Here is a 25560-nt window from a genome sequence, read left to right as displayed (position 1 = left end):
TCTCCCTCTCTGACTCTCCCCTACGCGCGCTGTCTCTCTCTCTCTCTCTCTCTCTCTCTCAAAATAAATAAACTTAAAAAAAAAAAAAGAATTAAGCCACAAGAGGGCAGAAAGCCAGTCAATCTCAGTCTGTATCCCCAGTGCCTAGTACCGTTGCCTGAAACACAGGAAAGCTCTCAAGATGTGTTGAGTGAATGAATGAGTGAATAAAACCCAGGTGTTTAGTAGGAGACCCCAGCAGAGGTGGGCCCGGGCTCCTGGAGCCACACACTGGGGCCCCCGGTGTAGGGACAGCTCTCAGCTGCGGGTGGGATCCTCCAGCGCTTCCCGGAACTGAGAGCCCATGGACTTGAAGCGAAATGGCTACATTCAGAGGCTCAGCACAGCGGGCACTAGGACCCTGCGCGGCGCCGCGCCCGGTGGGGGGCGGTGGACGGGGGGGAATCCGCTCTTTCTGTCTGCTGGAGCCGGGCTGCAGCCACTTGTGCGATCTGGGCCCGTACCGCCGCCGCCCGGCTCCTTTCCGCACCATGAGCCGCAGGTTCACTGTCACCTCACTGCCCTCCGCGGCGCCCGCCGGGACCCCTGACTTAGAGTCCCAACTGCATTCGGCAGCCGATCTCCGCCACCTCTCAGGGGAAGACGCCAAAGGTAGAGGCCGCAGGGGGCGGGGCCTGGCGGCGTGGGGCGGGGCGAGAGAAGGGGCGGGGCCTAGGTGGGCGGGTCTTCTGTTGGAAGGGGCAGGGCCAGGGATTTGACAGTGGGGTGGTCTCAGCCTAGGGCCGGAGATGGGAGAGGATCGGGGACCTAGAGGGGAGGGAAGGAGGCTGGATGGGAAATGGTGAGGAGAGGGGCCAGATTCGAGGTGGGCGGGGTCACAGGGAAGAGGGTGGGGCTATAGGCGAAGGGGCGGATCTTGCGTTGGAGGGACTAGAGTCCAAAGGGGGCTGAACTGGAGGGCACCAAAGGGGCGAGGTCATTTCGGGTAAGGGGCGGGACCGGAGAGGAGAAGGTGAAACCAGGGAAAGAGGAGGGCGGTAGGATTAAGGGGTAGGTCCAGAGGCAATGGGAGGAAGCAGGATATTTCTGTTTGGGGGCAGAAAAGGGCGGGGCCAGAGGGAACGGGTTGTGCCAGGAGGATTGGGGTGGGGTCGAGGGCGGGAGGTAAAATGAGTCCGGGTCGCTGAGGCTGGTGCCGGCTAGGCAGGTGATTGGTGCCTGGAGGATCTTCCAATCCTCGGCTTCCCTGGAGGGGACAGCGCCTGGGGATCCCGGGAAGGAGATGGAAGAAAGAGAAGTTACTTTTGGGCCGCTAGATCTTGGGAGAATTCTGTGGGGTCTCCAGTTCCGACCCTTGGGGACCCATTTAAGTCCCTCTGCTCCAGCCCCAGAAGAGGGTTGGGTGGAACAAGCTCAGGCTAGATTGGGGGCGTCTTCTTCGAGGACCTATTGCTGTTGTCTCGTAATGGAAGTTACACCCAGGGTACAGAAGAGGAGAGGGGAAGGATCCTTCTAGCTCTCAATGAAGAATTAGCACCCTGGATGCTCTCACAGCCTCCTCCCCAGGGGGCACTTGTCAGGGGTCCCCTTCCTGGCTCTGAGCCCCTCAGGTCTGGAAGAAACGCAGCGAATCGGCTTGGAGTGGCCCCAGCACGGGGAGGAGGAAGAGCCTCCCCGGGCCGCCAGGGGTCGCTGCTGAGCCGCAGGTGAGCTCACCCGGACTGCAGTAAAACTAAGCACCAACCACCCTGGAGGGGGCCCTTTAGGAGCTTCTTTAGCGAACCCCCTCGTTGTGTAGATGACCAAACGGAGGCCTGGATTTCCTCAGGGCTCCAGCCCCTGAACCAACCGCCTCCTGGACATGACCATTTGGATTTCTTGGGGTCCCTCCATTCTTCATATTTTCTGTCAACTGTCTGTAGCCTTTCTTATTTTCATGAATGTCCTTTCCATCCTTATAATTTTAAAAGTCAGAACTCCAGGAGCTATTCTCAATGCCTCCTTTTCTTTTCCCACCAGATCTAATTGGTCCTCACATCTTGCCTACCCCTCCCCCCCAACTGATCCTGAATCTGTCCCCATCTCTCTTCCTGTCACCATCACCCTGTACAAACCTCCATCATTTCTCCCAAGGCCTCAGCCACGGCCACAGCCTCCTCACTGGTCTGCCTGCCTCCAATCCTGTCCTAATCATCCTCCACACAAGCTCCCCATCGCTTTTAGGATAAAGGCCAAACCCATAGTCCGTATTTGAACTCTTTTCCTCATTTGCTCCCGGGCATACCTGTCCGTGTTCATCTTCCCACCTCCATTAGCTGGGAAACTCCTACTCGCTCTATGGGTTATGGCTCATTTAACCTCTCCTGAAAACCCTTTTCACTTTCCCTTGCTTCCAGGCAAAGGCAGTCATTCCTCTCCTGCCCACCCACTGTACCATTAGAGCACGTGTCCCAGTGGATGCACGTTATTTACTTGTATGTCTCCTACAACTCAAAAGCAGGGACCATATCCTTTTATCTTTGTGTTCTGAGTTCCAAGCCCACAGCCTGGCACTTAGTAGGTGCTTAATGTTTATCAGACGAGAGGGGAGTGTCTGGAAGCTTCCGTTTCTCCTCCTCTTGCTCTCCTCTCCTCCCATTTCCCATCCCCTGGCCTGAGAATAAGATGGCCCTCTCTCTCATTCCAAGGTGATTGATCGGTCTTCCCCTTCCCATTTCCAAGCTCCTGAATGTTGAAGTACAATATGGCTCTCAGTTTTGGGTGTGCAGGTATGTGTGCAAACTGGATGTGAATCTGGAATGCTGTATGTTCATGGCAGAGGTGGTGTGTGTGTGTGTCTTTGTGCGTCTTGAGGGAGGAGCATCCCACGCGAGCTCTGATGACCTGTGGGGCGGTCAGTGAGTCAGAGCTTATATGTGTCACTGTATTCCGGGGTGTTGATGGGCATGTTGATGTATTTCCGTGTTTGTCTGTGGAGTGGGTACCTGTGTATATGAGTTTATTAGAAGTTTCATCTTGGGAACGCTTTGGGTGACTTTTAACCTCTTTGGCCCCGAGACAGCGTCCAGCACCTCCTCCTCGCTAGGTTACTGCCTGGGGAAGTAGAAAAGGGCTCCCTAGGGGAACCCAAAATCTGGTGATATCTTTCCCACAGCTGTTCTCGTGTCCACCTCTGGCCCCAAGGAGATGTTTTCCCCACCTCTTGTCCTCACCCAGGCCCACGGGGACAGATGGCAGCATGTGGAAGGTAGAGTAGGGTTGGGAGACGTTTGGCAGGTCACTTGTGTACGAGCGTTGTCTTTAACTCTGGACCAGGCGAGTGGAGTTTGTCCCCGGAAGTGCCTCCTGCTGCCAGAGTTTCAGCTATAGTGGGAACATAGCTTAGAGGGGTGACAGCAGCAAATCAGAGGCTGATCCTTGAATCCACCACTAACCCTCAGCTGCAGCCCCCATGCCTCATTTGCCTCATTGGTACCATGGGGAGATTGACGGTGACTTGGCTGGCTACAAGTGGACCCAGGGCCAGTTGTTACAACTCTGAACTATTTCCCCACCCCTTTACACCACTTCCCACTGTGCCTCAGTTTCTGGTGGAGGGAGACAGGGCACTGGAAAGAACCCTGGGCCCGGGTTAAGGCTAACGGGGGTTGAGATGTGTTCCCATGAGTGACAAGGAGCCGCCTTATGCCAGGGGGTAGACCACGGTACAGCCCATCCACGCGCTAGCTCAGCCTCTGTGCTGTGGCCTTGGGCACGTTGCTTCCCTGTCTGGGCCTCAACTTCCTCATCTGTAGTAAAAAAAGATTTGAACAGGAAGCTATCTGAGGGTCATTCTAGCCCTAAGAATGCTAGGATTCTTCGATGATCTAGAAGGGTGAGGTTCTCTGCCTCTCCCATACCCAAACCTCATATTTCAGTCTCTCTATCTGTAAATTGGGAGGAATGACACTGAGTTATTGGTATAAATATATGATCCGGAGATCTCCAGCCTGTTCAGGTTGTTGTGCAGTCACCCCTTCCTCAAGCCAGGACTCAGAACCTTACAGCCCAGTACCTCAGCCCAAGGTGAGCCCTGGGAATCTCCATGGCAACAAACTGGTTATGAACGGGGCTGCAGTTGCCATGGTGACGGGCTGCTCTCTCTCTCTCTCTCTCTCTCTCTCTCTCTCTCATCCCCCTCATCTCCCCTCCCCTCTTCTCAATGAACCAGAGCGATCTGCGGGCACCAGCTCTCCAGGTGGGGTGGGGGTGGGGGTGGTGGGTGCAGTGAGAAGGGGGTCCAGATTGAGAAAGAGGGAAGACGGGTTGAATCTGTAGGGGAATAGGGGGCTGTTGGGGTGCCATTGCCATGGTGACAGGGCTGCAGCCTGTTAATTAAGCCCCTGGTTGCCACGGAGACGATGGTGGTTGACGTGCTCTGCGGCGAGCCCTGTGTGTGTGGGGTGTGCTATGCGCTGGACTCATCAATTCACTGAGAGGGTTTTGGGTCTGGAGGACCGGCATGTAGTTTGGGGAGAGAAGAGTGAAAGAGGGAGTTCGGAGCCTTGGCTCCAGGAGGCCAAAGCTGGGGTGGGTGGCTTAGGTCATGGGGGTAATGATACGCAGATAAGGATGCACAGGGATTAAGCCATAAAGAGGAACGCTATGCCTGCCTCGTGTGGCAAGAAAATCCAGTCAGGTGGCTCCAGCTTCCTCCAAATGGCCTCCTACTCTGGTTCCCCGGATGGAGCCCTGGCCTGGAGGTCAGGGAGCTGGATTCTAGTCCCCAGTCTGCCACACGTTCACCCCATGAAGAAAATTTGTACCTTTCCGCTTCGAGGCTTTAATTTCCCCGTAAATGAGGGGTGGTCAAAAATAACTTATAAAGCCTCGTCCAGTTCCCACATCCTGACACTCAGACAGCTTCTGTGAAATTTGTTTCTCTGTGAGAAGCATAAGGTGGGGCGGGGGGCCGTGAACTTTAGAGCTTTCAAATTCAGAAACAGGACGCTTCCTAGCTCTAGCATCTTGTGTTGGTTTAATGAGAGCATCCCCCTAGCCCTAGGGGAATCTTCCTAGGGCTCTGGGTGGAGATGAGATGCTAAGCTGACAGCCATGTTCCTGGGGCTCAGGGCTGAGGGTCACCTTACTGGTGACCTTACCGGCCAAGGCCAGGCTGGCAGTGCAGAAGATGCCTGCAATGTGTTTTCTCAAAGTCTCGTGGCAGAGGGTTGGCCTGAGGCCAGAATAGGTATCAGTCTCCTTCAGAGGCGGGGGGTGTGAACTGAAGGGGCAGGGTCTCCCCTTGGGTCTGTCTCCTTACTTGGTCTGGGCTCCTTAGGAAGGGCTCCATGGCTTTAGTCTGAGATAAATGGAGTGGGCATTAAGAGCTTTCAGAGTGGGAAGAAGTCCCTTGGATTTATGTGGCCTCACCCTTTCATTTTGCAGATGGAGATACTAAAGCCCAGAAAGAGCAACTTAATTTTCCCCAGGGGTACACAGAATTTGGGGGCAGACAGCAGGAGAACATCACTATCTCTTGAATCCCAGATGTCCTGTGAGATAGAAGCTCTGGTGAGGGTGGGCGGAGGGGGTATCCAGGGGAGGAGGTATCACTTCTGCCTTCACCTATACTCCCCTGGGATCTAGGTTCCTTCTGTGGGTGGGCTTAGTCCCTGAGTGGCCAGGGCTCTGGACCACAAACGAATGGAAACAGATCCAGGGGAACGTCCCAGATCTGAGATTGCTGGAGAAAAAAAATCTCAGCCTTTAATTTATTTCACAGTACTTCTCGGACAAACATGCTACACATTTTGCTATGTTACCTGTCCCTACAGAGTAGTGGAAAACCACGATGCTGCTGCTCGTGGTGGTGATGGTGGGGTGTGTATGTAGTGGAGTGTTTACGAATTCTTGAACACTGTTATCCACCTGCTGTCCTTTTAACCCCTGCCACCACGCCAAACCCATCTCACCTTTTTTGTGGTTTTCTCCCTGGGAAAGCCAAGAAAACCAATTCTTAGACCTTGTCTGAATAGCTAGCTCTCCATCCTAACAAGTCCTTCCAGCATCCACAAAACCCAGTGGCAGTGACACCTTATTGGTGGATCCCTCAGAAGCCCCTTTCCGTCAGCTGCCAAAAACTGTGATCAACCTGATCTGAAGCCACTGACAGATGCGTACAAGGACTCTGAACAGCAGGCCCTGTCCGTGACTCTGAAAAGCCGTGCCCTTGAATGGGGTCTCCAGTCATGTGGATGGCTTTTTAGGACCCTTGGAGATCTTCTGGGCCTACCTCCAGTTGCAAGGGGTACTTCAGTCCTGCACCTCTGAAGCCTGACCACAAGAGAAAGGAGAGAGCTCCTTTTTAGTAGCCAAGGATCGGAGACGGCTGAGCAGTTTGGTTTGAATGTATCTTTGTCCCTTCTATTGGAGGCAGGACCAATTTTAAAAGAAATTATGTTGAAGAAGACTCCTAAATTGGAATAAAGCAAACTGGATTTTAGACCGAATCCTGCCATTCACTGGCGTAGTGTCCATAGGCAGTAATTTCTCCTCTTTGGGCCTTAGCTTTTTTTTTTTTTTTTTTTTTTCAGTCCATAAGGTGAAAGCTGTCTATTAGATAAGATGATTGATGTGATCCTCTCCAGCCCTGGGACTCTCCTGGAATTTAGAGGGCTAGTGCTGGGGGTTAGGGTGAGTCTGAAAATAATTTCCCCTTAACCTGGTCTCCCCTTTGGGTGTTTAGATCTTCTGGAGACACAAACGGTCCAAACCTGGGATGCTTCTTCCTGAGATGTCTCCACCACTGGCTCAGGTCTGGATTCTAGGGGTTGTGAGAGGTCCCAATCAAGCTTCTGGAGGACTGGTGTCAGGGGAGGGGGAGGAACACAGAGAGCATGCTGGCTCTGGAATCCTCAGAAAGCAATCCTGGATTAGGGGATTAGACACTCCTGCCCCAGGAGAAAATCTGGTCCCAAACCGACTGACGGCCTCATTCCTCCCTCCCCCACTCTGTCCCTGGCCTGCCTCCTACCAGTTTGCCCTCCCTGGAGGCTGTACCATCCTAGTGGGGAGTCTGAGATCCCTAGAACCTTACCGCTGCCTTCTCTCCTCCTCATCGCATCTCGTTCCCAGGGTCATTCTATAGTCAGAGGGTCCCTGCCTTGGACTCCTGGGATTTGTCTTGGGGGTGAGATGCTGGGATGCAGTCTAAGCACAATGAGAGGGTTCACTGCAACTCCTCAGGTTCCACTCCTCCCATTTTAAGACAGAATGAGCCAGACAGCTCAGCCCAGTGACCCTGAACCCCTGGGGGCAGCACAGGGCTTCAACTAAGGGCTCTGGCCTCAACACACCCCAAGTTCCAACCTCTTGACCAGCGATTTGGGAAAGGGTCTGGTTCTCCACTCTTCTTCAGGGCTGGCCTCCCCAGCTCTGCAGGCAGGATCCCCAGAGACCCGTATTCCATGGCGCCCCACCCCCGCCGCATCAGTACTCCTCGCCTTCCCCCTAGGGGTCACCCCAGACCCCTAGCCAGGCAGCCGCTGCGGGGCCGCCTCCCCGCGGCCGCGACCTAGTTCCCTGCCGTTATTTTTAGGGCGCGGGATGGCACCTGCCCACGTGCCGGCCCCGCCTGCGCCGGGGAGTGGGGGGCGGGCGGAGCTGCGTCTGCTCGTGGGAGGCGAGGCCCCCGTCCCCCGCAGCACCCCCTCCATCCCACCCGTACAAGCCCCCAGTTTTCGTGCGAGGGGGCCTCCAGCCGCGCTCTGCCCTCCCCTCGTCTCCTCTTCTTCCTCCCTCTCGCGCTCCCCCCCAAAACCCCGCCAGTGGCTCACGCCTCCTGCATACGGGATGAGGTGAGCAGCGCCGCCGCTGAGAGGGGGCGCGCGCGGGTGTGAGCGTGTGTCCGTGTGCGAGTGTGTGTGCGCCGGGCGGGCGGGCACTGCAGCTTCTTCCTCCGTGGAGCGGAGAGCGAGAGAGAGCTAGAGCGAGCGAGAGAGCGGCGAAGGCGGGCAGAGGGGCGCGGGCGAGGCGGAGCAGCCATCCCCGGGCCCGGCGCCGCGCCGCCACCATGCTAAACAACCTGACGGACTGCGAGGACGGCGACGGGGGAGCCAACCCCGGTAAGCAGCGGCCCGGGGGCGGCGAGGGAGGGGGCGGCGAGGAGAGGAGGCAGCTCTAGGGTTAGAGGCAGAGCGGGGGCCGCCTCCTTCAGAGAAGAGGCTGGGACTGACCTGGGCGGTGGGCGCCCACGGCGGCCTGGAGCCCTACTCCATTGGAATGCGCCAGGCGCTGTCCAAGGTGCTGGAATGCGCCGCGCCCGTGGCAGGGCTGGGGGCCGAGGGGGTTGCCAGTGCCCACGGTCCGGGGGCAGACGTGGGTTAGCTAAGCGGGGGAGGCGGTGGGAAGGGGATGGAAGAGCTAGAATGGGCTGACGTGGACCTCGACGGGCGGGAGGAAGGGTTCCTTTCCTCAAGAAGGGACCCCGGCGTCCTGGCGCAGAGCGTTGACCGGCGACGCGGGGAGGGGGTGGGGGGGGTGCAGTCTGCTGCAGTCCCTCGCTCTGAGACTTTCAACTGAAAGGTGGGGGGAAGGTACCCATGGGGGGTTGGAACCATATGACAGCCCCCGTCCGGGCTGTGGTGTCTCCTTAAGGGGACACTTGGTGCAATCGGGGGCCCCCCTCCCCCAAAGCTGCCGGAGGTCCGACCTCAGACTGAAGCGTACCTCCTCCGGAGATTTTCAGCTCTACTTTGCGGAATCTCCCTCTCCCTCTCGCATACCCATGGGTTCCTATTCAGGACGGGAAGCAAGATCACCCTCCTTTCTTCCCTCTTTCCCCTTCCTCTCTCGGTACACTGGGATGGCAGTGAGGTTTCCAGGGCGGGGCAAGGGGGAGGTTTTCTAGTCTGCTCTGCTAGCTTCCCCAGCGAGGCCTCAGGAATGGGGTCCCAGCAGCTGAATCCCCAGCGGCGCCGCGGCGCGGACACTGCGGACGCGCTGCGGTGGGTGCGGAGACTCGCTAGGAGCTCGGGGGCTTGAAGCAGGTCCTTTCGCCGCTCCTGCTTTCTGCCGCCCTCCTCCACAGTTTCCCCGCTCTGAGGTCTTCGGGCCAGCCACCCCCTCGGGCTCCCAGGCCCCCCGCCGCCCCCCAGCGGTCTCAGCCATCCATCACGGCTGTCAGCCGCCCCCACCCCCCACCCTCCAGCGGCGCTGCGTCCCTTGCGCACTAGCGCGCCTCCCGCTCAGGCTGTCTGCGCTCCGCGCTTTCAAACGGTCCCCTGGGCATTGCTTGACCCTCTGGGCTGAGATTCTTGCAGACCTCCCCGGGGGATGACCAAAGAGCCCCAAGGACTGAAAGAGCGAGGTCTTCCAGGGACTGGCAGCCTAGACTTGAAGTCTTCCGGATCCTGGATCCAAGTCAGAGCCAAGTGGCCGCTTGGGAAGGCTGTGGGCACCAGGGTCCCCAATTCTTTGTCTGAGACCCTCTTTTCCTTCCTGACGTTGAGTGGTATACAGAGGTCAGAACCACCAGCTAGCCAGCTAGTTCATCCATCTCCCGGGTGACCCTGGGGTTACCTCATCCCGTAGCCGACCCCCTCCCCAGCAGGCTTAGGCTCCGGGGGAAGAGGGTTTGGCAAAGTCGAGTCTGCGACAGATCCAGGCATCCCGACGCGGTGCCCCGGGAACGAGTGTGTGTGTGTGTGTGTGTGTGTGTGTGGGGGGGGTGTCATTTCCATCTGGGATCCCCTTCAGATACCTCCATTCTGAAGACAGGGACTCAGCCTGAGAGAGAATCTCTGCTCCCCCCAGATACGGGGTATGGTCCTATCCCCCAGCCCTGATTTCTCTATCCTGAGATTCCTGCCTTACTGGGCCTTGGGGTTTCCATGGGGTCTCCGGAGGCCTAGAAAAGAGGCATCTATCTGTGTGTGTGGAACAGGAGTCCAGCTAAAAGCTCCCTTCCGTTCTACCCCCTCCCCATTAGTTACTAGACTCTGAGTGTAGCAGGTCCATCTGGAGACTTTCTCTCTATGTGTAGGGTCCAGGACCTGGTCAGGAGTTTGGGGTCCCAGAAAGATAAGGCCTCCCGGCGATGCCTGAAGGTGATGGTAGGGGGCTCTAAGGACCTGCTGGACTTGAGGGAAGAGGGACTATCAGATTGAGAGCCTCTGCCATCTCTGATTTTAGGTTCTTGGGGATGTAGGGGAGGACCTGGGAATGCGAGGTGCTGACCTCAGGGAAGTGGGAATAGCCTGAGCAGGAGGGTTCATCCGGACTAAGGAAGAACCCAAGGATACTGTGTCTGGCCCCCACGCCTCCTATCCCCTTGGGGTCTGACGCCCTCCCCCACCCCAATCTGGCTTGGGGATTCCCCCAGGCCTGGCCCCAGGCCCCCGGGGGAGGCTCCTTAGCCCTCGCCGCTCGCCCGTTTCCTCCCCGGGAGCTCTGGCCGCCGCAGCTTAATTGAAAGCCGATTCGGGCTGAGAGCTCCCAGGGGGCGGGGGCGGGGGCGGGGGCCAGGCGGAGAGGGCTCAGCCTCAGTCTGGCCCTGCCTCTCGCGCGCGCGCCACTCGCCGCTACCCGGCAGCCTGCGTCCTGGCTCTGGGGATTCGGGGCGAGTTCCCCCTTCGCAGTTCCCCCTGCTCCTCTGAGAACTCCGGAAGCTCACCCCTCTCCCCTCCACCAGTGCGCCCGCCGTTCCAGGGAGGGGACGAAATCAGCCCCCCGGCAGAGGAGGCCGGCGGCCTGGCATCCCGTCCAGATGGCAGGTGGAAGGGCGGGACCCAGGACCAGCCTATCGAGCCGCCCTCTCCCCGGCCCTCATCTCCCAGCTGGGAAACGGCCCCGAGTCTGGCTCCGCGCAGCGCGTCGCGTTACATAAGCGGCTGCGGGCGCGTGGCCGCCTCGGCTCGGCGCTGCGCTCTCTGCCCGCGCGGTCGCCATGGAGACCGGCGCGGGACTCCCTAGAGCCGGGTCTCGGGCCAGGACGACCCCCTCGCGGCCCGGCGCGTTCCCTGGGACCCCAGGAAGGAGGAGGGGCTTGGGAGGGGGCGGGAAAAGTAGAGGGGAGGGGCTCTCGTGGCCTGTAGTCCCGACGCGGAGCTGACGCGGCGGGGAGAGGTACCCAGTCCCACGGGAGGCAGGGCCCCTAAATCTTCCGGCTTGGGGAGAGGTGTGGGATGCGGAGGCCGGGCTGGGTGGGGCACCACGAACATGAATAATAATCGTACTTGTAATAGCAGCAATAGTTACGCTTATGTGCTAGGCACACCCAATAGGCGTTATTCCCTTCAGCCTCAGAACAGCCCTGAGAGTTAAGCACGATTATTATCCCTTTGCAAAGGTGGAAACTGAGGCTTAGAGAGTTTAAGTGACTTGCCGAACATGTTGGCACGGCCAGTGAAGCTGGGACTGGAGCCTAAATCTTGACCCCCCCCCCCAGCCCTTTTCCAAGAAATTTGTTATCCCCCTGAACCCTTCTTGTTCCCACAACCCAGTGTGTTGATGAAGCATCTTGTCGGCATTTTTAAAAGGAGGAGGAACCCACTTCTCTTTTATTTCTCCTGTTCTCTGGCCCCGGGCAGCTCTTCTGAGATCCTGGGGGTCAGGAAGGAAGCCGGGGGGAATTTATCTCCAAATACTTTTTCCTCCTGAGAAAGACTTTTTCCACCCCCCACCCCCCCTTAGCATCTATTATGTGCCAGGTTCTCACTGGGAGGACAGATCTGCTACTTCCAGGCACTCAGGTATGTGAGGAGAAGAACGAGCTGATGGTGGCTCCCTGTTTAGGGACCAGGAGCTCCTGGCTTGATCGATGAGGTGGAGGTGGTGGCAGGAGAAGGTGGTGGGTGTCCCTTGAGCTGGTGAGGCATCGCTTCCCCCTTCCACAACTTTGAGTCAGGATGAGACTGGATTTGTAACAGGTCATGCTCTAGGGGTGGACCCTGGCTGGGTGACTAAGGAAGATTTCCAGGAGGTAGGGAGGAGAAAAACGGGGGAGGATTGGGAAGATGGAGGTGGAGAAAGACATGACAGGAGACCAGGGAACAGGAAATTCAGAATATGTAGGGCCTCAGGTTCATTTGGGATTTGTTTATTGGGGACTTTCTCCAGATGTCTGCTCCTGGGATTCAGCCCTTGAGCTGAGAAAGGGTGACGGCTGAAGCCAAGGGAAAGTGCCTATGGGGGTCTCCTATGTCTCTTTGAAAGGACCTCTGCTAGGGGCCCAAAAGACTTACTCCTTGGGTGATCTCATCCAGATTCATGGTTTGACACATTTCCTCCACACATTGTCATGGGTTACCCTCATCTCCTTCTCCTGCCCAGCCTTTCTTCTAGGGCCCAGGCTCTGTATATCCAAGAGCCTTCGGGACGTATTCACTTGAGTGTCCTATACTGCCTTTCCCTCAGTCAAATTCAGCTTCTTACCCACCCCCAGTCTCTGCCTTTCCCACATCTATTAAATAGCACCATCACCCACTCATTGACCTATGCTAGAAACCCCAGACATTATCCTAGGTTTCTCCTTCTCATGTCCCCAAACATCTGGCATAAAAATATGTGCCAATAATTCTTGGGTCTGTCCATTGTCCTGCATTGCTCTGGCCTGGGTCATCCTCAGCCCTTGCCTGGATTACTGAAAGTCTCAAACTTTCTTTAGATGAAATTCTCCATCTAAAGGCCAGAGTGATTGCTCTAAAACACAAGGCTGTTCATGGCACCTCTTTGGCTGAAACTCTTCAATGACTTCCCATTGTCCTCTGGATGAAGTCCAAAATCTTTAACATGGCCTGCTAATCATTTAAGGACTGAGTCTACACCTTCTGAGGCTCATCTTTTCATAGGTCACTCTCCACCTTTCAGCCCCTCCCTCCATGTCCCTTCTTCAGACTCCAGCCAGATCAGGCTTCTTTCAGCATCTCTGACCCACTCTCTTCACTCTTCCCTCTGGGCCATCGAACATGCTGTTCTGCAGTTCTCTCTGCCTGGAACACCCTCCCGCCTCCCTCCCAGCGTAGCTCTTACTCATCCTTCAGTTCTCAGCCTACTTGTCACTTCCTCTGGGAAGCCTTCCGTGACCTCCCAGGCTGGGCTGAATGCCTCTCCTGTATTCCCACAGTCCCTTATTCATCTCCTATCACAGAATTTACCACTCTGGGTTGGAAATTCATGAATACTGTTTTATCTCTTCTGCCTGTGGTTTCCCTGAGGGCAGAGATGGTGTCTTCGTGTGTGTTTTACTCCCTCTCCCTCCCATGCTGATTTTGGCACATGGTAGAGATCCAGTAAATATGTGTTGACTGAAGATGCATGAGGGGCATAGGGGATGCCACATGGGTCACTTCTCCAAGAGGTAAAGTATCCTTTGGTCCTCAGGCTTTAGTATTCTCTGCCTTTGTCTCTGGGAAAGAGCATGCTTTCACCCCAGAACACCAGCGTGGTCCCAGTTATGGTCGAGGAGGGGCACCTGGAGAGTCTAGAGTGACCTAGTGAATGAAGAAGGACCCCCCAAGGGCAAGGAAGCACTCACATCTTCATTAAAAACCTACTACGTGCCAGGGAATGCACTAGGCTCTTTACACATCCTGTCAACTAAAATTCTACAGGGTGGGGGGCATTACTGTTAGCTCCGTTTTTCCAATGTGCAAACTGAGGTTCAGAGAGTCAAAGTGGCCACATAGCTGGATGCCCAGGCAGAAGGATGGCAACCCATTGGTGCCAGACCCCTGACTCCTCTGCCTTCTCAGGTGATGGCAACCCCAAGGAGAGCAGCCCCTTCATCAACAGCACTGACACAGAGAAGGGAAGGGAGTATGATGGCAAGAATATGGCCCTGTTTGAGGTGGGTTGCTAGTTTGTGTGACACCCCATTCATCCGCCACTCCCTCCTTCTCTCCCTCTCTCCCTCCCTCAGGGACAGTGTCCTCCTCTCCATTTCCTTCTCCTTCCCTTTACCCCTGCTACTCCCTCTCCTTATCCCACATCCACTTTCCCTATTCTCTGTGCTTTTTCCTCCTCCTTCCCCATCTCATCCCACCCCCAATGGTTTGCTTTCCTCACCCCCATCTCTCTCTGCCTCCTACTATGTAGCTCGCCTCTCCTTTCCTGGGCCCTTGTGTCCTAACTCTACCACCTCCACCTCCACAGGAGGAGATGGACACCAGCCCCATGGTGTCCTCCCTGCTCAGTGGCCTGGCCAACTACACCAACCTGCCCCAGGGAAGTAGGGAGCATGAAGAGGCAGAAAACAATGAGGGTGGAAAAAAGAAGCCAGTGCAGGTGAGGGCCTTGGGGGGAAAAGGGATGGGGGAGGAAGAAGGGGTGGAGGGGACAAAGGGTGGGGGGACAAAAGAGAGTCAGTTGAAGGGGTGGATGATGGAGGCAGAGGGATAGGAGTTGGGGCTGAGGGTGAGGAAGGGATAGAGGTGGAGGGAGGAGAGGGGAGGGAGGGTAGAGACCAGAGGAAAGAGGGATGAAGGGATGGGGACGGAGAAGGGAGGGGAGTGGGGGATTGAAAATAGGGGGGAGGAGGGGTCTGGGTGTTCATAGTGACTATGGGCTGCAGAAACTGACACTGGCTTCCCCGGCAGGCCCCACGCATGGGCACCTTCATGGGTGTGTACCTACCATGCCTGCAGAACATCTTTGGTGTCATCCTCTTCCTGAGGCTCACTTGGGTGGTGGGCATCGCAGGCATCATGGAGGCCTTCTGCATGGTCTTCATCTGCTGCTCCTGTGTGAGTGACACCTCCCCCTCTCCTGACCGTTGTGGCAGACCAGGGACCTGGGGTGGGGGAGGGGAAGGGGCAGCAGGAGACCTGAGTGTTTTGTAGGAATCACTGCGTATGATCTTTGAGAGTAAATCAGGTCTGATTGGTCCTTCCTGCATCTCACAAGCTGGTCCCTGATAGCCACTAACCAGGTTTCGCCTGGATTGTGTGTGTGTATGTGTGTGTGTGTGTGTGTGTGTGAATGAGCGCGTGTATAATTACACAAGTAATGCAGATTCATTGACGAAAAAGATAGGTGTACAGAAGGAAATAAAATTCACCTAGAAAACCCCAGTGGTTAACATTTTTGTAGGCCCAGACTCACAAAAAATGGGATTATGTGTCACAAACAGCTTTGTAATAGAATCCTTTCCATCCTCCCTAGAAAATCAAATATTCACGGAACACCTATTTCTCATCATGTTTACATTTCTTCACACATGACCCTTGAGCCACCTCGGCATGTGAGGTGGCCGCTACTGATGGTAGAACGCCTATTTTATTTCTTTTTAAGTTTTTGTTTTCACAAAATTTCAGACATACAGAAAATTTGCAGGAATAGAACAAATATCCCTTCCATCAGACTCCCAAATGTTAACGTTATTGTATTTATTCCATCCTCTCTGTAAGTACCTTTTTTCCCCTGAATTTGAGAGCAAGTTGCAGACATGATGCCTCTTTATCCTAAATCCTTCAGTGTGTGTTTACTAAAAATGAGGACATTCCCTTATGTAACCACAGTACAATGAACAGAGGCAGGAAACTGACACTGATACGTTAATAATGTCTTAATAGTAACACATTAATAATGTTTTATCTGCAGGCCTTATTCAGATTTTGCCAATCATGTCCTCACTAACTGAAGAAAATTCAAGATCACGTTTATACTCATTTATGATATCATGATTTTAGCCTCCATTAATCTGTAACAGCTGCTCTTTCTTTGTCTTGCATGACATTGACACTTTTGAAGAGTAGGGAGCAGTTAGTTTGTATGATGTCCCTTGATCTGGGTTGGTCAGATATCTCCTCATGACCAGATTCAGCTTAAGCATTTAGGCAGGAATACAGTATACCTATTTCATAGATGAAGAAACTGAGGCTTAGACAAGTGAAGTGGTTTGTCCCAGATCAGACAGCTGGTCAGAGGCCAAGCTGGGATTTCCAGAGCTCTCTGATGCTATAGCTTGTGCTTCCTCCATGTGCATGGTGAATAAGAGATTTTCTTGACCAGAAGGACTTGGCAGGGGTAGAAGTTGGAACAGGACCAGAGAGAAGCTCAGCAAGGACTTGTGGGTTTGGCAGGTGTTTATGGGGTATAAGGTTTGGCACTGACCCAGGGCACTGCGGCCCCTGCCCTAGCTGCCACTCTGATGATCTCTCTCCTTGCAGACAATGCTCACGGCCATCTCCATGAGTGCAATCGCAACCAATGGTGTTGTACCTGGTATGTGATGGGGCTTCTTGGAGGGGAAAGGGGTCTGGTTGGTCAGGAGGGGGCCCAGATAGTTGGAAGGAAGGACAGAGCCATAGGCTTTGGGGTCATCAGGACCAAGAGAGGCAATATTGAAGACCTGGGGGCTGGTCTATGATGTTTGTGGGGTAGGTGGGGACAGTGGTATTAAGGGGGAGGAGGGAGGGAGGCAGATGATGGAGTTGAACAGGGCAATGCAAGATCTCCGTTTGCCTGAGACCCTCCTCTCCGTCATCCTATTTTTCTGAGCCATGACCTCCTTAGAGGGGTAATTAGCAACATGGTAATTAGTGCTGCAAAATCCACTCAGAGTGGCTGGCTGAGTCTCCCACCAGTCGTAGGGCTGTAGCCTGTAAGACGTGAGGCACAGAACAACCCCTTTCCCACCTCTGTCCTGGAGCCCCCTCACCCCCAGTGGCAGCCCAGTGCCCCTTGAACTTCTCACTGACACTAGGTTCTTTCTGCAGCTGGCGGCTCCTACTACATGATTTCCAGGTCTCTGGGCCCAGAGTTTGGGGGCGCCGTTGGCCTCTGCTTCTACCTGGGCACTACATTTGCTGGGGCCATGTACATCCTGGGCACCATCGAAATCCTGCTGGTGAGAGGGGTTGAGGAGGAGGTGTGGGGCCCCAGGCTGTCAATCAGTTAACCAATGCTCCCTGGACACCTCCTAGGGAGAGGTCCAAGCCACTCAGTGAGGCCAAAAGGAAATCAGATGTGGTTCTGTCTTTAAAAAATTCACAGTCTAGTTGGGGAGACAAGATACAGTAATTACGTAACGTGAACAGCTGTCGTTCATCAGGCACCCACTGTGCTCTCAGCAGAGTTCCAATTGCTTTACAGTCATTATCTTGAATCCTCACAAGGATTAAGTATTATTATGCCCATTTTACAAATGAGAAGCTCAGAGAGGTGACATGACTTGCTCAAGGTCACTCAGCTACCAAGTGGCAGAGGTGGGTCGATAAGAGTTAATAGTGGTAGAAATAATTAAAGTAATGTCACACAATAGCCATATCTGGTGATTGCCTACCATGTGCCTGGGACTGTGCTGATTTCTCTGTGAATGTTAATTGTGCAGGACTGATGACCAATGGGTTGCAAAAGAGAAGAAGGATGTGAGGGAGCCGAATAAGAGACATGTTAGGAGTAGTGACTGATGAGAAGAAATAGGTGTTTGAAGGAGAGGCTAGTGATGTGGGTCTCGGCTCAAAGCAATTCTGCTCAATGCACAAAATTGGAAAAATATCAAAGAATGTAAAAAAGGAAATAACAACTGCCTGAAGAAAATCACCATTAACATTTTGGTGTATTTCCTTCCTTTTTTTTTTTTTTTACCATGTGAAATTGTATTCTGTCCTTGTAAAATAGACTCCATAGATTTCCCTAAGTAACTAGAAACTCCCTTTGTAATATCATTTATAAGCGAAAATAACTTTTTTAAGAATATAAACATATTAACATTCAGTCTAAAAATTTTAGAAAATACAAATATGCCGTAGGAATAAAAATGATCACATTTACTCCTATCATTGGATGTCATTTCCAGTCTCATACTACTGTAAATATACCGTGATGAGCAAGTATTTTCCAAAGCTCTTCCTGCACGTCAGGTTGTATCCTTGGGGGTGATTCTTAGCTGGTTCTTGCTGTGTCACTCACCTGACCTCCTTGCCCCCTTTCCACAGGCTTACCTCTTCCCAGCTATGGCCATTTTTAAGGCAGAAGATGCCAGCGGGGAGGCAGCAGCCATGTTGAACAATATGCGTGTGTATGGCACCTGTGTGCTCACTTGCATGGCCACTGTGGTATTTGTGGGCGTCAAGTATGTCAACAAGTTTGCCCTTGTCTTCCTGGGTTGTGTCATCCTCTCCATCCTGGCCATCTATGCTGGGGTCATCAAATCTGCCTTCGACCCACCCAACTTCCCGTAAGTGCTGTTGCTCTGAGCCTAAGGCATCGTTCTCCTCCTCCCTGGTTAGGTTTCAGGGTCTGCGACGCCAGTCTCTGCCAACCTCCCTCTCCTCATCTCTCAGAATCTGAGTCCTTGTGGATTTAGAGCAACCTCCCTTGGGAAGTAAAATCTCTCCTTGTTTGGGGGAAATCTCTACAGGGTGGGATAATGTTTCTGGAGGTGGGCAGAGTTTCCCTTGTGAGGGTCAATTGCTTGCTGGTGGAGCAGACTTGGGAAGAACCAAGTGGGATTATTTCTGAAGGGATGATTCTGTGTTAGAGAAGCATTTCCTGGCAGGAGACAACTTCCTGGAATAGGGCACCTTATTAGTGTTGGATACCTTCTCTGTTGGGGGAAAGGTCACAGAAGAGAGGGTCTAGAGTCTCAAATCTTTGTGGGTCCTGCCTCTTTCTTGAGGACAGATTCCCTTAAATCCCACCGCCCAGGACTGCACACAGAGACTGCTGTCCATGGTTCTGAAACATAGCATTGTACTAAAGTCGTGGTTCTTTGCTGTGGCTGCATATTAAAATCACTTGGGGGAGCTTTGAAAAAAAAAAAAAAAACACCGATTCTGGGCTCCATCCCAATTAAATCAGGATCTCTGGATATGGGGCCCTGAGATCTGTGTTTTTTAGAGCTCCCCTGGTGGTTCTATTGTGAAGCCAAGGCAAGGTTATGTCCCTCCCCCATCTTCCTCCCTTGTTGCTCTCCCTAGGATCTGCCTCCTGGGGAACCGCACACTATCTCGCCATGGCTTTGATGTCTGTGCCAAGCTGGCTTGGGAAGGAAATGAGACGGTGACCACACGGCTCTGGGGCCTTTTCTGTTCCTCCCGTTTCCTCAACGCCACCTGTGATGAGTACTTCACCCGAAACAATGTCACGGAGATCCAGGGCATCCCTGGCGCTGCCAGTGGCCTCATCAAAGGTCTGGGGGGAGGGAAGAAGGCTGGTGTCCAGGGAACACTACAGGGATTGTGGGTTAAACAGTCAGGATTAAGGAACTCTACTTGGGATTCACTTAAACTCAATCAGTTTTAATTGAGCACCTACTCTGGGCCATCTTTCCTTGGCGTCTTGGAGGAATAGAGATGAAAGGGAGCCTTCAATATCTTACTACCTAGTAGGAAAGAAAGTCATCAGTTTAAACAAGTATTCACCACTCATCATCTCCGTGGTGTCTAGCACTGTGCTAAGCACCAGGAACATGATATAAATAAGTCACAGTCCTTGGCTTCAAGGAGTCCAATGGTGGACACAGATGTATAAGCAAATAAATTACAATATGAGTTGACGTGCCTTCAATGAACAGAGACCTCTCAGGGGAGGGAGTGGTCATGTGTATAAAGGGGCAAGACAAGGCTTCCTAGACTCATCTGAGGAGGGTTTTGAAGGAAAAATAAGAGATTTTGAGTTATACTAGGGGGGTAAAGGAATTAAGGCAGAAGAACAGCTTGCCTGAAAGCATGCAGACAGAGAAGAGCATATTGTGTCCTTCCAACCACAGATAATTTGGTATGACTGGGGCATAAAGTACAAAGGAAGGAGGGGCAAGAAATGATGTTGGAGAGGGTGGCATAAGCCAGATTGTGGCAGGCCTTGGAAGCCATATTGAAATGTTTGAACCATGTCCTGAGGGCAATGGGGGCCATGAAAGGGTTTCAAATAAGGGATGGACATGGTCAGTGTTATTTCTAAAGGTTCTTTTTGGCTGTTAATATGGATGAGGTAAAGGGAGAGAGAACAGGGAGTCCAGGAGGAGGCTGATGCTGAGTTCAGGTGACAGATGATAGTTTTCTGATCAAGAGTAATCGAGTGATGTCTATGGGAGTGGAGCAGTGGTTCTCCCCCAGGGCTGTTTTGCCCCCCAGGAGGCATATAGCAATGTCTGGAGACATTTTTGGTCATCGCAACTAGATGGTTGTTACTGACATCTAATGCATAGAAACCAGTATTTTGCTAAACATTCTACAGTGCTGTAAGACAGCCCTCCACAACAAAGGATTATCTGGCCCCAAATGTCAATAAGGCTGAAGTGAGGAAATCCTGAAAAGGAGAGGAGGGGCATATTTGAGAAATATTTAGAAGGGATAATAGACAGAAATTGGAGATGGTTTTGAAACAGATATGGGGAAAGGGAACAGTTGAGGGCAATGTAAAGCTGTCTGAATTAATGATGGTGCCATTTACTGAGATAAGGGATACAAAAAAGGAGCTGGTTGTGAGGTGGCTGGCCAGTGAGACCAGTTTGGGACATATTGAATCAGTCTGAGATAGGTCTTTCTGTGTATTTTTACCCCACTAGACTGGACTATTTGAGGGCAAGGACTAGATGTGATTCATGTGCAAAGCCTCTGCACATGGCCTGGCCCAAAGCAGGAGCTTAGGGAATGTCAGTGGAAATAAAATAGAGCCAAGGCCTTGAAGGAGTGAGAAGTGGTTGACCTTGACCCTTCTTTTTCTGCCCACCCCACCTCCTGGCCCTGGAGCTCTGGTACCCTGACTTCTGGTTTTCCTCCTAAGCATCATATCTCCTCCCCACAGAGAACCTCTGGAGCTCCTACCTGACCAAGGGGGTGATTGTGGAGAGACGTGGGATGCCCTCGGTGGGCCTGGCAGATGGCACCCCTGTTGACATGGACCATCCTTATGTCTTCAGCGACATGACCTCCTACTTCACCCTGCTGGTTGGCATCTACTTCCCCTCAGTCACAGGTGAAGGGGAGCTCAGAGAGGGAGGACTCTGCCTGAGAGTGATGGGTGGAGAGAGTCAATGATGATGTGGGGAATTTCTTAGTCCAGCAATCTCATCACATAGGCAGGAGCCAAAATCCAGTTCCCATTGCACAGATGAGGGAATTAAGGCCAGGAGAAGCCATGCCCGAGTTCTCACACCAGTCAGTATGCCAGGACTAGATCCCAGACTTCCTGGCTCCGAGGCTGGTGTCCTTTCTTCTTGTTCTGTCTTGTCTCCTGTGGCCCCTGTACTAGCTGCTCCTCTATTCGCAGGGATCATGGCTGGTTCTAACCGTTCTGGAGACCTACGGGATGCCCAGAAGTCAATTCCCACTGGCACCATCCTGGCCATTGCCACCACCTCTGCTGTCTGTATCCTGCATTGCTGGGCTGGGACCACCGTGGATAGGGAGGGCTGGGAGGAGGGCAGCTGAAGCTGCTGCCTCACCCAGCTGGCCTGGGAGCAGAAAGGGGAATGTCATCCTGGGGATTCTCCTTCATCCTCTGCTACAGACATCAGTTCTGTTGTTCTGTTTGGGGCCTGCATTGAGGGGGTCGTCCTGCGGGACAAGTAAGTAAGGGAATTGGGGCTGATCCTGTTCTGGGTAGTGGGTGCATGGGGCCAGGTTTTGGGAAACAGACCCCGCAGAGAGTGTTGAGTCTGTGCAAGGGGACTTGTGGGAGGGAGATCACAGGCGATTGCTTGCAAGCTCACCTTCTTATATTTTATCTTTCTCCTGTCACTCCAGCTCAAGAAACTTGGATGGTGTCTCGTTGTTTTTAGGATAATGCTACTTTCCTTTTTTTTTTTTTTTTTGCTTTAAAATCTATTAACCCATTTAACATTTCTTAGATATCTATATGTTGGTCGCTGTCCAGTGTTCTAGGAGAGAATAAAAATAAATAACACATGCTTTTTGTCCTGAAGGAGCTCTTTGGGGGCTGATAACCACGCTCAACAACAGACTTGAAATGTAGAGCAGTAGGAATGGGCTCTGGTAGTGCACAGGAGGCCGTAATCCAGTCTTCAGAGGGTTGGGGAAGAGGAGGTGATGCTGGAAGTGCCTTACACACATTTTCCCACTTATTTTTCTCACTTTAAATGTTGAGTAGAGATCAGTTAGGTAACTAGGAGTGGGAAGGGCATTCTAGGTGGTGGGAACAGCATGAACAAAGGTGGAGGAGAGAAACAGTAGTGTGTGTGTGTGTGTGTGTGTGTGTGCGTGCACACACATAGGTGCCTATAGCTGTAAGAAATTCAAGCTTCTGGAGCCTACACATTTGAAGGGTATGGGCACGCACCACTAGGAGGGTAAAGTAGGAGGTCTTGTCACAGAAGTCAGTTTCCATGGCTCCATCCTGGCTTCTGTAAGGTGGGGAATGGGGACATGCGTCTGGAGCCAGTCCTGGAAGCCTGGTTTTTGGTACCAGGAAATTAGAGCTTTATTTTATTAAAAAAAAAAAAATAGAGGAAACCCTGAAGGGTTTTAAGCAGGGGAGTGACCTGGCCAAGTGGACAATTTGCATATATTACACTTATTAGCTTTTAGGGGAACTTAATCTCCACTTATTTCATTTAATCAGAGACCCCCCCCCCTTGGGGTGCCTGTGTGGTTTAGTTGGTTGAGCATCTGACTTCGGCTCAGGTCATGATCTCACAGTTTGTGGGTTCGAGCCCCACATTGGGCTCTGTGCTGACAGCTCAGAGCCTGGAGCCTGCTTCGGATTCTGTGTCTCCCTCTCTCTCCCTCTGCCCCTCCCCTCCTCAAAAAATAAATCAACATTAAAAAAATTAATCAGAGACCTCCCACAGAACTGCAAGGGATTCAGCAGGCCATCCGGTAAAACCCTTCATCTGATTTTGGAGTCCTTCAGCAACAGCCCATTTGAGCACACCTCTGCTTGCACACTCCAGCCACAGGGCTCTCTCTACATACTGAGGCAGCATCATTCAATTTAAGATAGTGTCACTGTTAGAAAATGCTTTTCTATGCTTCTCACATTAGATATCATTACCATAAATGAGGCCAGAACCCCATTTTTCAGATGGAGACACAGGTTCTAATAAGCCAAGAGATTTTTTCCAGCTTAACATATTACAATATTGACCATTTACTAGAATCACTATTAGTGTCTTGTTCCAGGCATAGTTCAAAGCATTTTACCTGTGTTGGTTCCTTTTATCTTGTCACCAATCATACGAGATAGGTTTATAATGATTCTCATTTTATAGCTGAGGCAACTTACCCCAGGTCACACAGACAGAAATGCCCAGGACATTAGGAGCTTTGTCTCCCCCCTTGCTCCTAGAGAGCCTAGTCCTGTGATGGGTGTACAACTGGTCCTGGGGTTGGTGTGGGAGACATGCCCTGGAGATCCAGGTGGCATTGCTCACCCAGCATCTCCTGTCCCCTTGCTGCTTCATTCCAGGTTTGGCGAAGCTGTGAATGGCAACCTGGTGGTGGGAACACTGGCCTGGCCATCCCCTTGGGTCATTGTCATCGGATCCTTCTTCTCCACCTGTGGGGCTGGGCTGCAGAGCCTCACGGGGGCCCCACGCCTGCTGCAGGCCATCTCCCGGGACGGCATAGTGCCCTTCCTGCAGGTCAGTGAGGGGTGGAGTGTGGGAAGAACAGCCCATGCATTATACCGGTCAGCCAAGCCACTGCCCGGAGAGGCCACCGGGTGAGCCAAGGCCCCCTAGGGCCCTGCTGCTCTGCACTACCAATAAGAAGTATGGGTGTGCCTTATTTGGGATTTGGCCCATGGTCAGTGCTATCTCTTTGGGCAGAGTTGTCTGCTCTTAGGGGAGAAACCATTAGCCCTCCTTTGGCTGAGTGATCAGGCAGGGAGGTAGCCAAAGGGCAAGTGTGGCTCTCTCCATGGTGCTTAAAAAAAAAAAAAAAGATTTATGGAGCACACAGTCATGGCCACTTGCTGGCCCCTATAGCGCCTCTCCATCTGTCCTACAGGTCCTTCTTTTCCCCTTAAGGGGTCATTTGAACTTCATTAACTGAAGTACCAATGTCAGAGTGGGAGAGACACAGCCAAAGACTGGCATCCCCTTGGGTAAGGGTGAGGAATACAGCATCCTCTCCCTACTTCCTCACTGGTTAGGGGATTCCTGCCTCCATTGCACTGGTCCCCAAGACTGGACAAGAGAGACAAGAAGTGCCTAAGATCTCAGACCTCTATGATGGTTGCTCTGTCCTCAGGTCTTTGGCCACGGCAAAGCCAACGGAGAGCCAACATGGGCCTTGCTCCTGACGGCCTGCATCTGTGAGATTGGCATCCTCATTGCATCCCTCGACGAAGTTGCCCCCATCCTCTCTATGTGCGTGCTGGCCTCTTGCCCTCCCCATCAGCTCTGGGGGGGGTCTCTCTACCTGGATCCTCCAGTTGTGACCCTGGATAGCCCACCCAATAATGTAACAACCTGTCTTTTGTTATATGAAGATTCACTCCCACACACATCAGGGTGTGCTGAAAGGGGATCTGGCCCTTGAATCCCATTCCAGAATGTGATCTGGCCACCTCCTCCGTTTCTTCTCCTCTTTCCCCCCTTTCTTTCCCTATGTTTCTCTTTCTGTTTCTGCCTCCCTTTGCATCTCTGCCTCTCCTGGGGCCTTTCTGTGTTCTAGGTTCTTCCTGATGTGCTACATGTTTGTGAACCTGGCCTGTGCCGTACAGACACTGCTGAGGACCCCCAACTGGAGGCCACGCTTTCGATATTACCACTGGTGGGTGCCCTGTGCCCTTCCCTGCCTAACAGAACACTCTCCTATCTCCACCCCCACCCCCACCTCACCCTAGCCCATCCCCTAGGTCTAGGGGGTCCCAAAATTTTAAAAAAGGAGTCCATTTCTCCAGCTTTTGTAGCCCAAGTAGCATGAGAAAGGTTCTGGAGAACCTTATAACCACAAATAATAATATAACACAGTCGTGAACAGTCTCGGCTATAGTCCCTCCCTCCCCACAATGCCCAACGTCTTTCAGTCTAGAAGAGGAAACCTCAGTGTCCTCAGCTGTGAAATGGGGATGACAACTGCACTGACCTCAGGGGCCCTCGTGAGTGTTACAGGGTTTAGTGCATGGAAGATTCTTATTATGTGGAGCCTGGGGCTCTTCTGATAATTTTACTTTATGGTCCTTCATCCTCACAATAGGCCCGTGGGGCAGACAGGGCAGGAATGACCATGCTTGGTCTACGGAGAGGGAACGGGCTCAAACAGGGGAAGGGAGTGGCCCAAGGTTACTCAGAAAGTCTCCGGCAGACCTGGGCTTGAACCCAGGCTGCCTGACTCCCGTCTCAGTGCTCCTGCTTTGCCAGTTCCCTCCTCCTGGGGACACACTCTTCCCAGGAGATCTTGCCTACAACTCTCTCCAGACACCTGTGCCTCAGAAACCATCTGGCAGGGTGGTGTGGCAAGGTCTAAGGCACTGGGACAAGGCAGTGTGTTCTCAGGAGTTGGGGGGGGGGTGTCATGGAGTGGTGCTGTCTGTGGCTGCTCATTCACCCAGAAGCTCCCAGATTCCCATGGTGCTCTTGGAGATGATGGTGTGAGTTCCCACAGACCTGAGCTGCCCTAGACCTCCCAGTTCTTGCCTTGTTGTCTGAGCTCCGGGAACCAGTGACAG

At 53.1% G+C, this 25560-nt stretch overlaps 1 protein-coding gene across 2 annotated transcripts in view; it reads left to right on the top strand.

Annotated features, from left to right (window-relative positions):
• The first annotated feature begins 392 nt into the window (after nt 1-392).
• The window catches only part of SLC12A5 (solute carrier family 12 member 5), a 34453-nt gene continuing 9285 nt past the window's right edge, over nt 393-25560 (top strand). Inside the window, exons 1-14 of one of the 2 annotated variants that reach the window (XM_030309475.1) lie at nt 393-651; nt 13734-13828; nt 14134-14265; nt 14577-14723; nt 16149-16203; nt 16698-16828; nt 17919-18160; nt 18903-19114; nt 20731-20901; nt 21196-21294; nt 21436-21493; nt 23353-23527; nt 24138-24256; nt 24564-24662. In XM_030309475.1, the coding sequence (XP_030165335.1) occupies nt 531-651; nt 13734-13828; nt 14134-14265; nt 14577-14723; nt 16149-16203; nt 16698-16828; nt 17919-18160; nt 18903-19114; nt 20731-20901; nt 21196-21294; nt 21436-21493; nt 23353-23527; nt 24138-24256; nt 24564-24662 (1856 nt within the window). In that variant the 5' untranslated portion in view covers nt 393-530. Of the gene's footprint in view, nt 652-7883; nt 8106-13733; nt 13829-14133; nt 14266-14576; nt 14724-16148; nt 16204-16697; nt 16829-17918; nt 18161-18902; nt 19115-20730; nt 20902-21195; nt 21295-21435; nt 21494-23352; nt 23528-24137; nt 24257-24563; nt 24663-25560 lie in introns of those variants that run through there. The other variant, XM_030309476.1, reaches the window with a different exon arrangement.

The sequence above is a fragment of the Lynx canadensis genome, chromosome A3 (assembly GCF_007474595.2).
Source record: "Lynx canadensis isolate LIC74 chromosome A3, mLynCan4.pri.v2, whole genome shotgun sequence".
NCBI classification, from domain to species: Eukaryota; Metazoa; Chordata; class Mammalia; order Carnivora; family Felidae; genus Lynx; species Lynx canadensis.
Note: the sequence above shows the minus strand (reverse complement) of the source record. Positions and strands in the feature narration are given on the sequence as shown.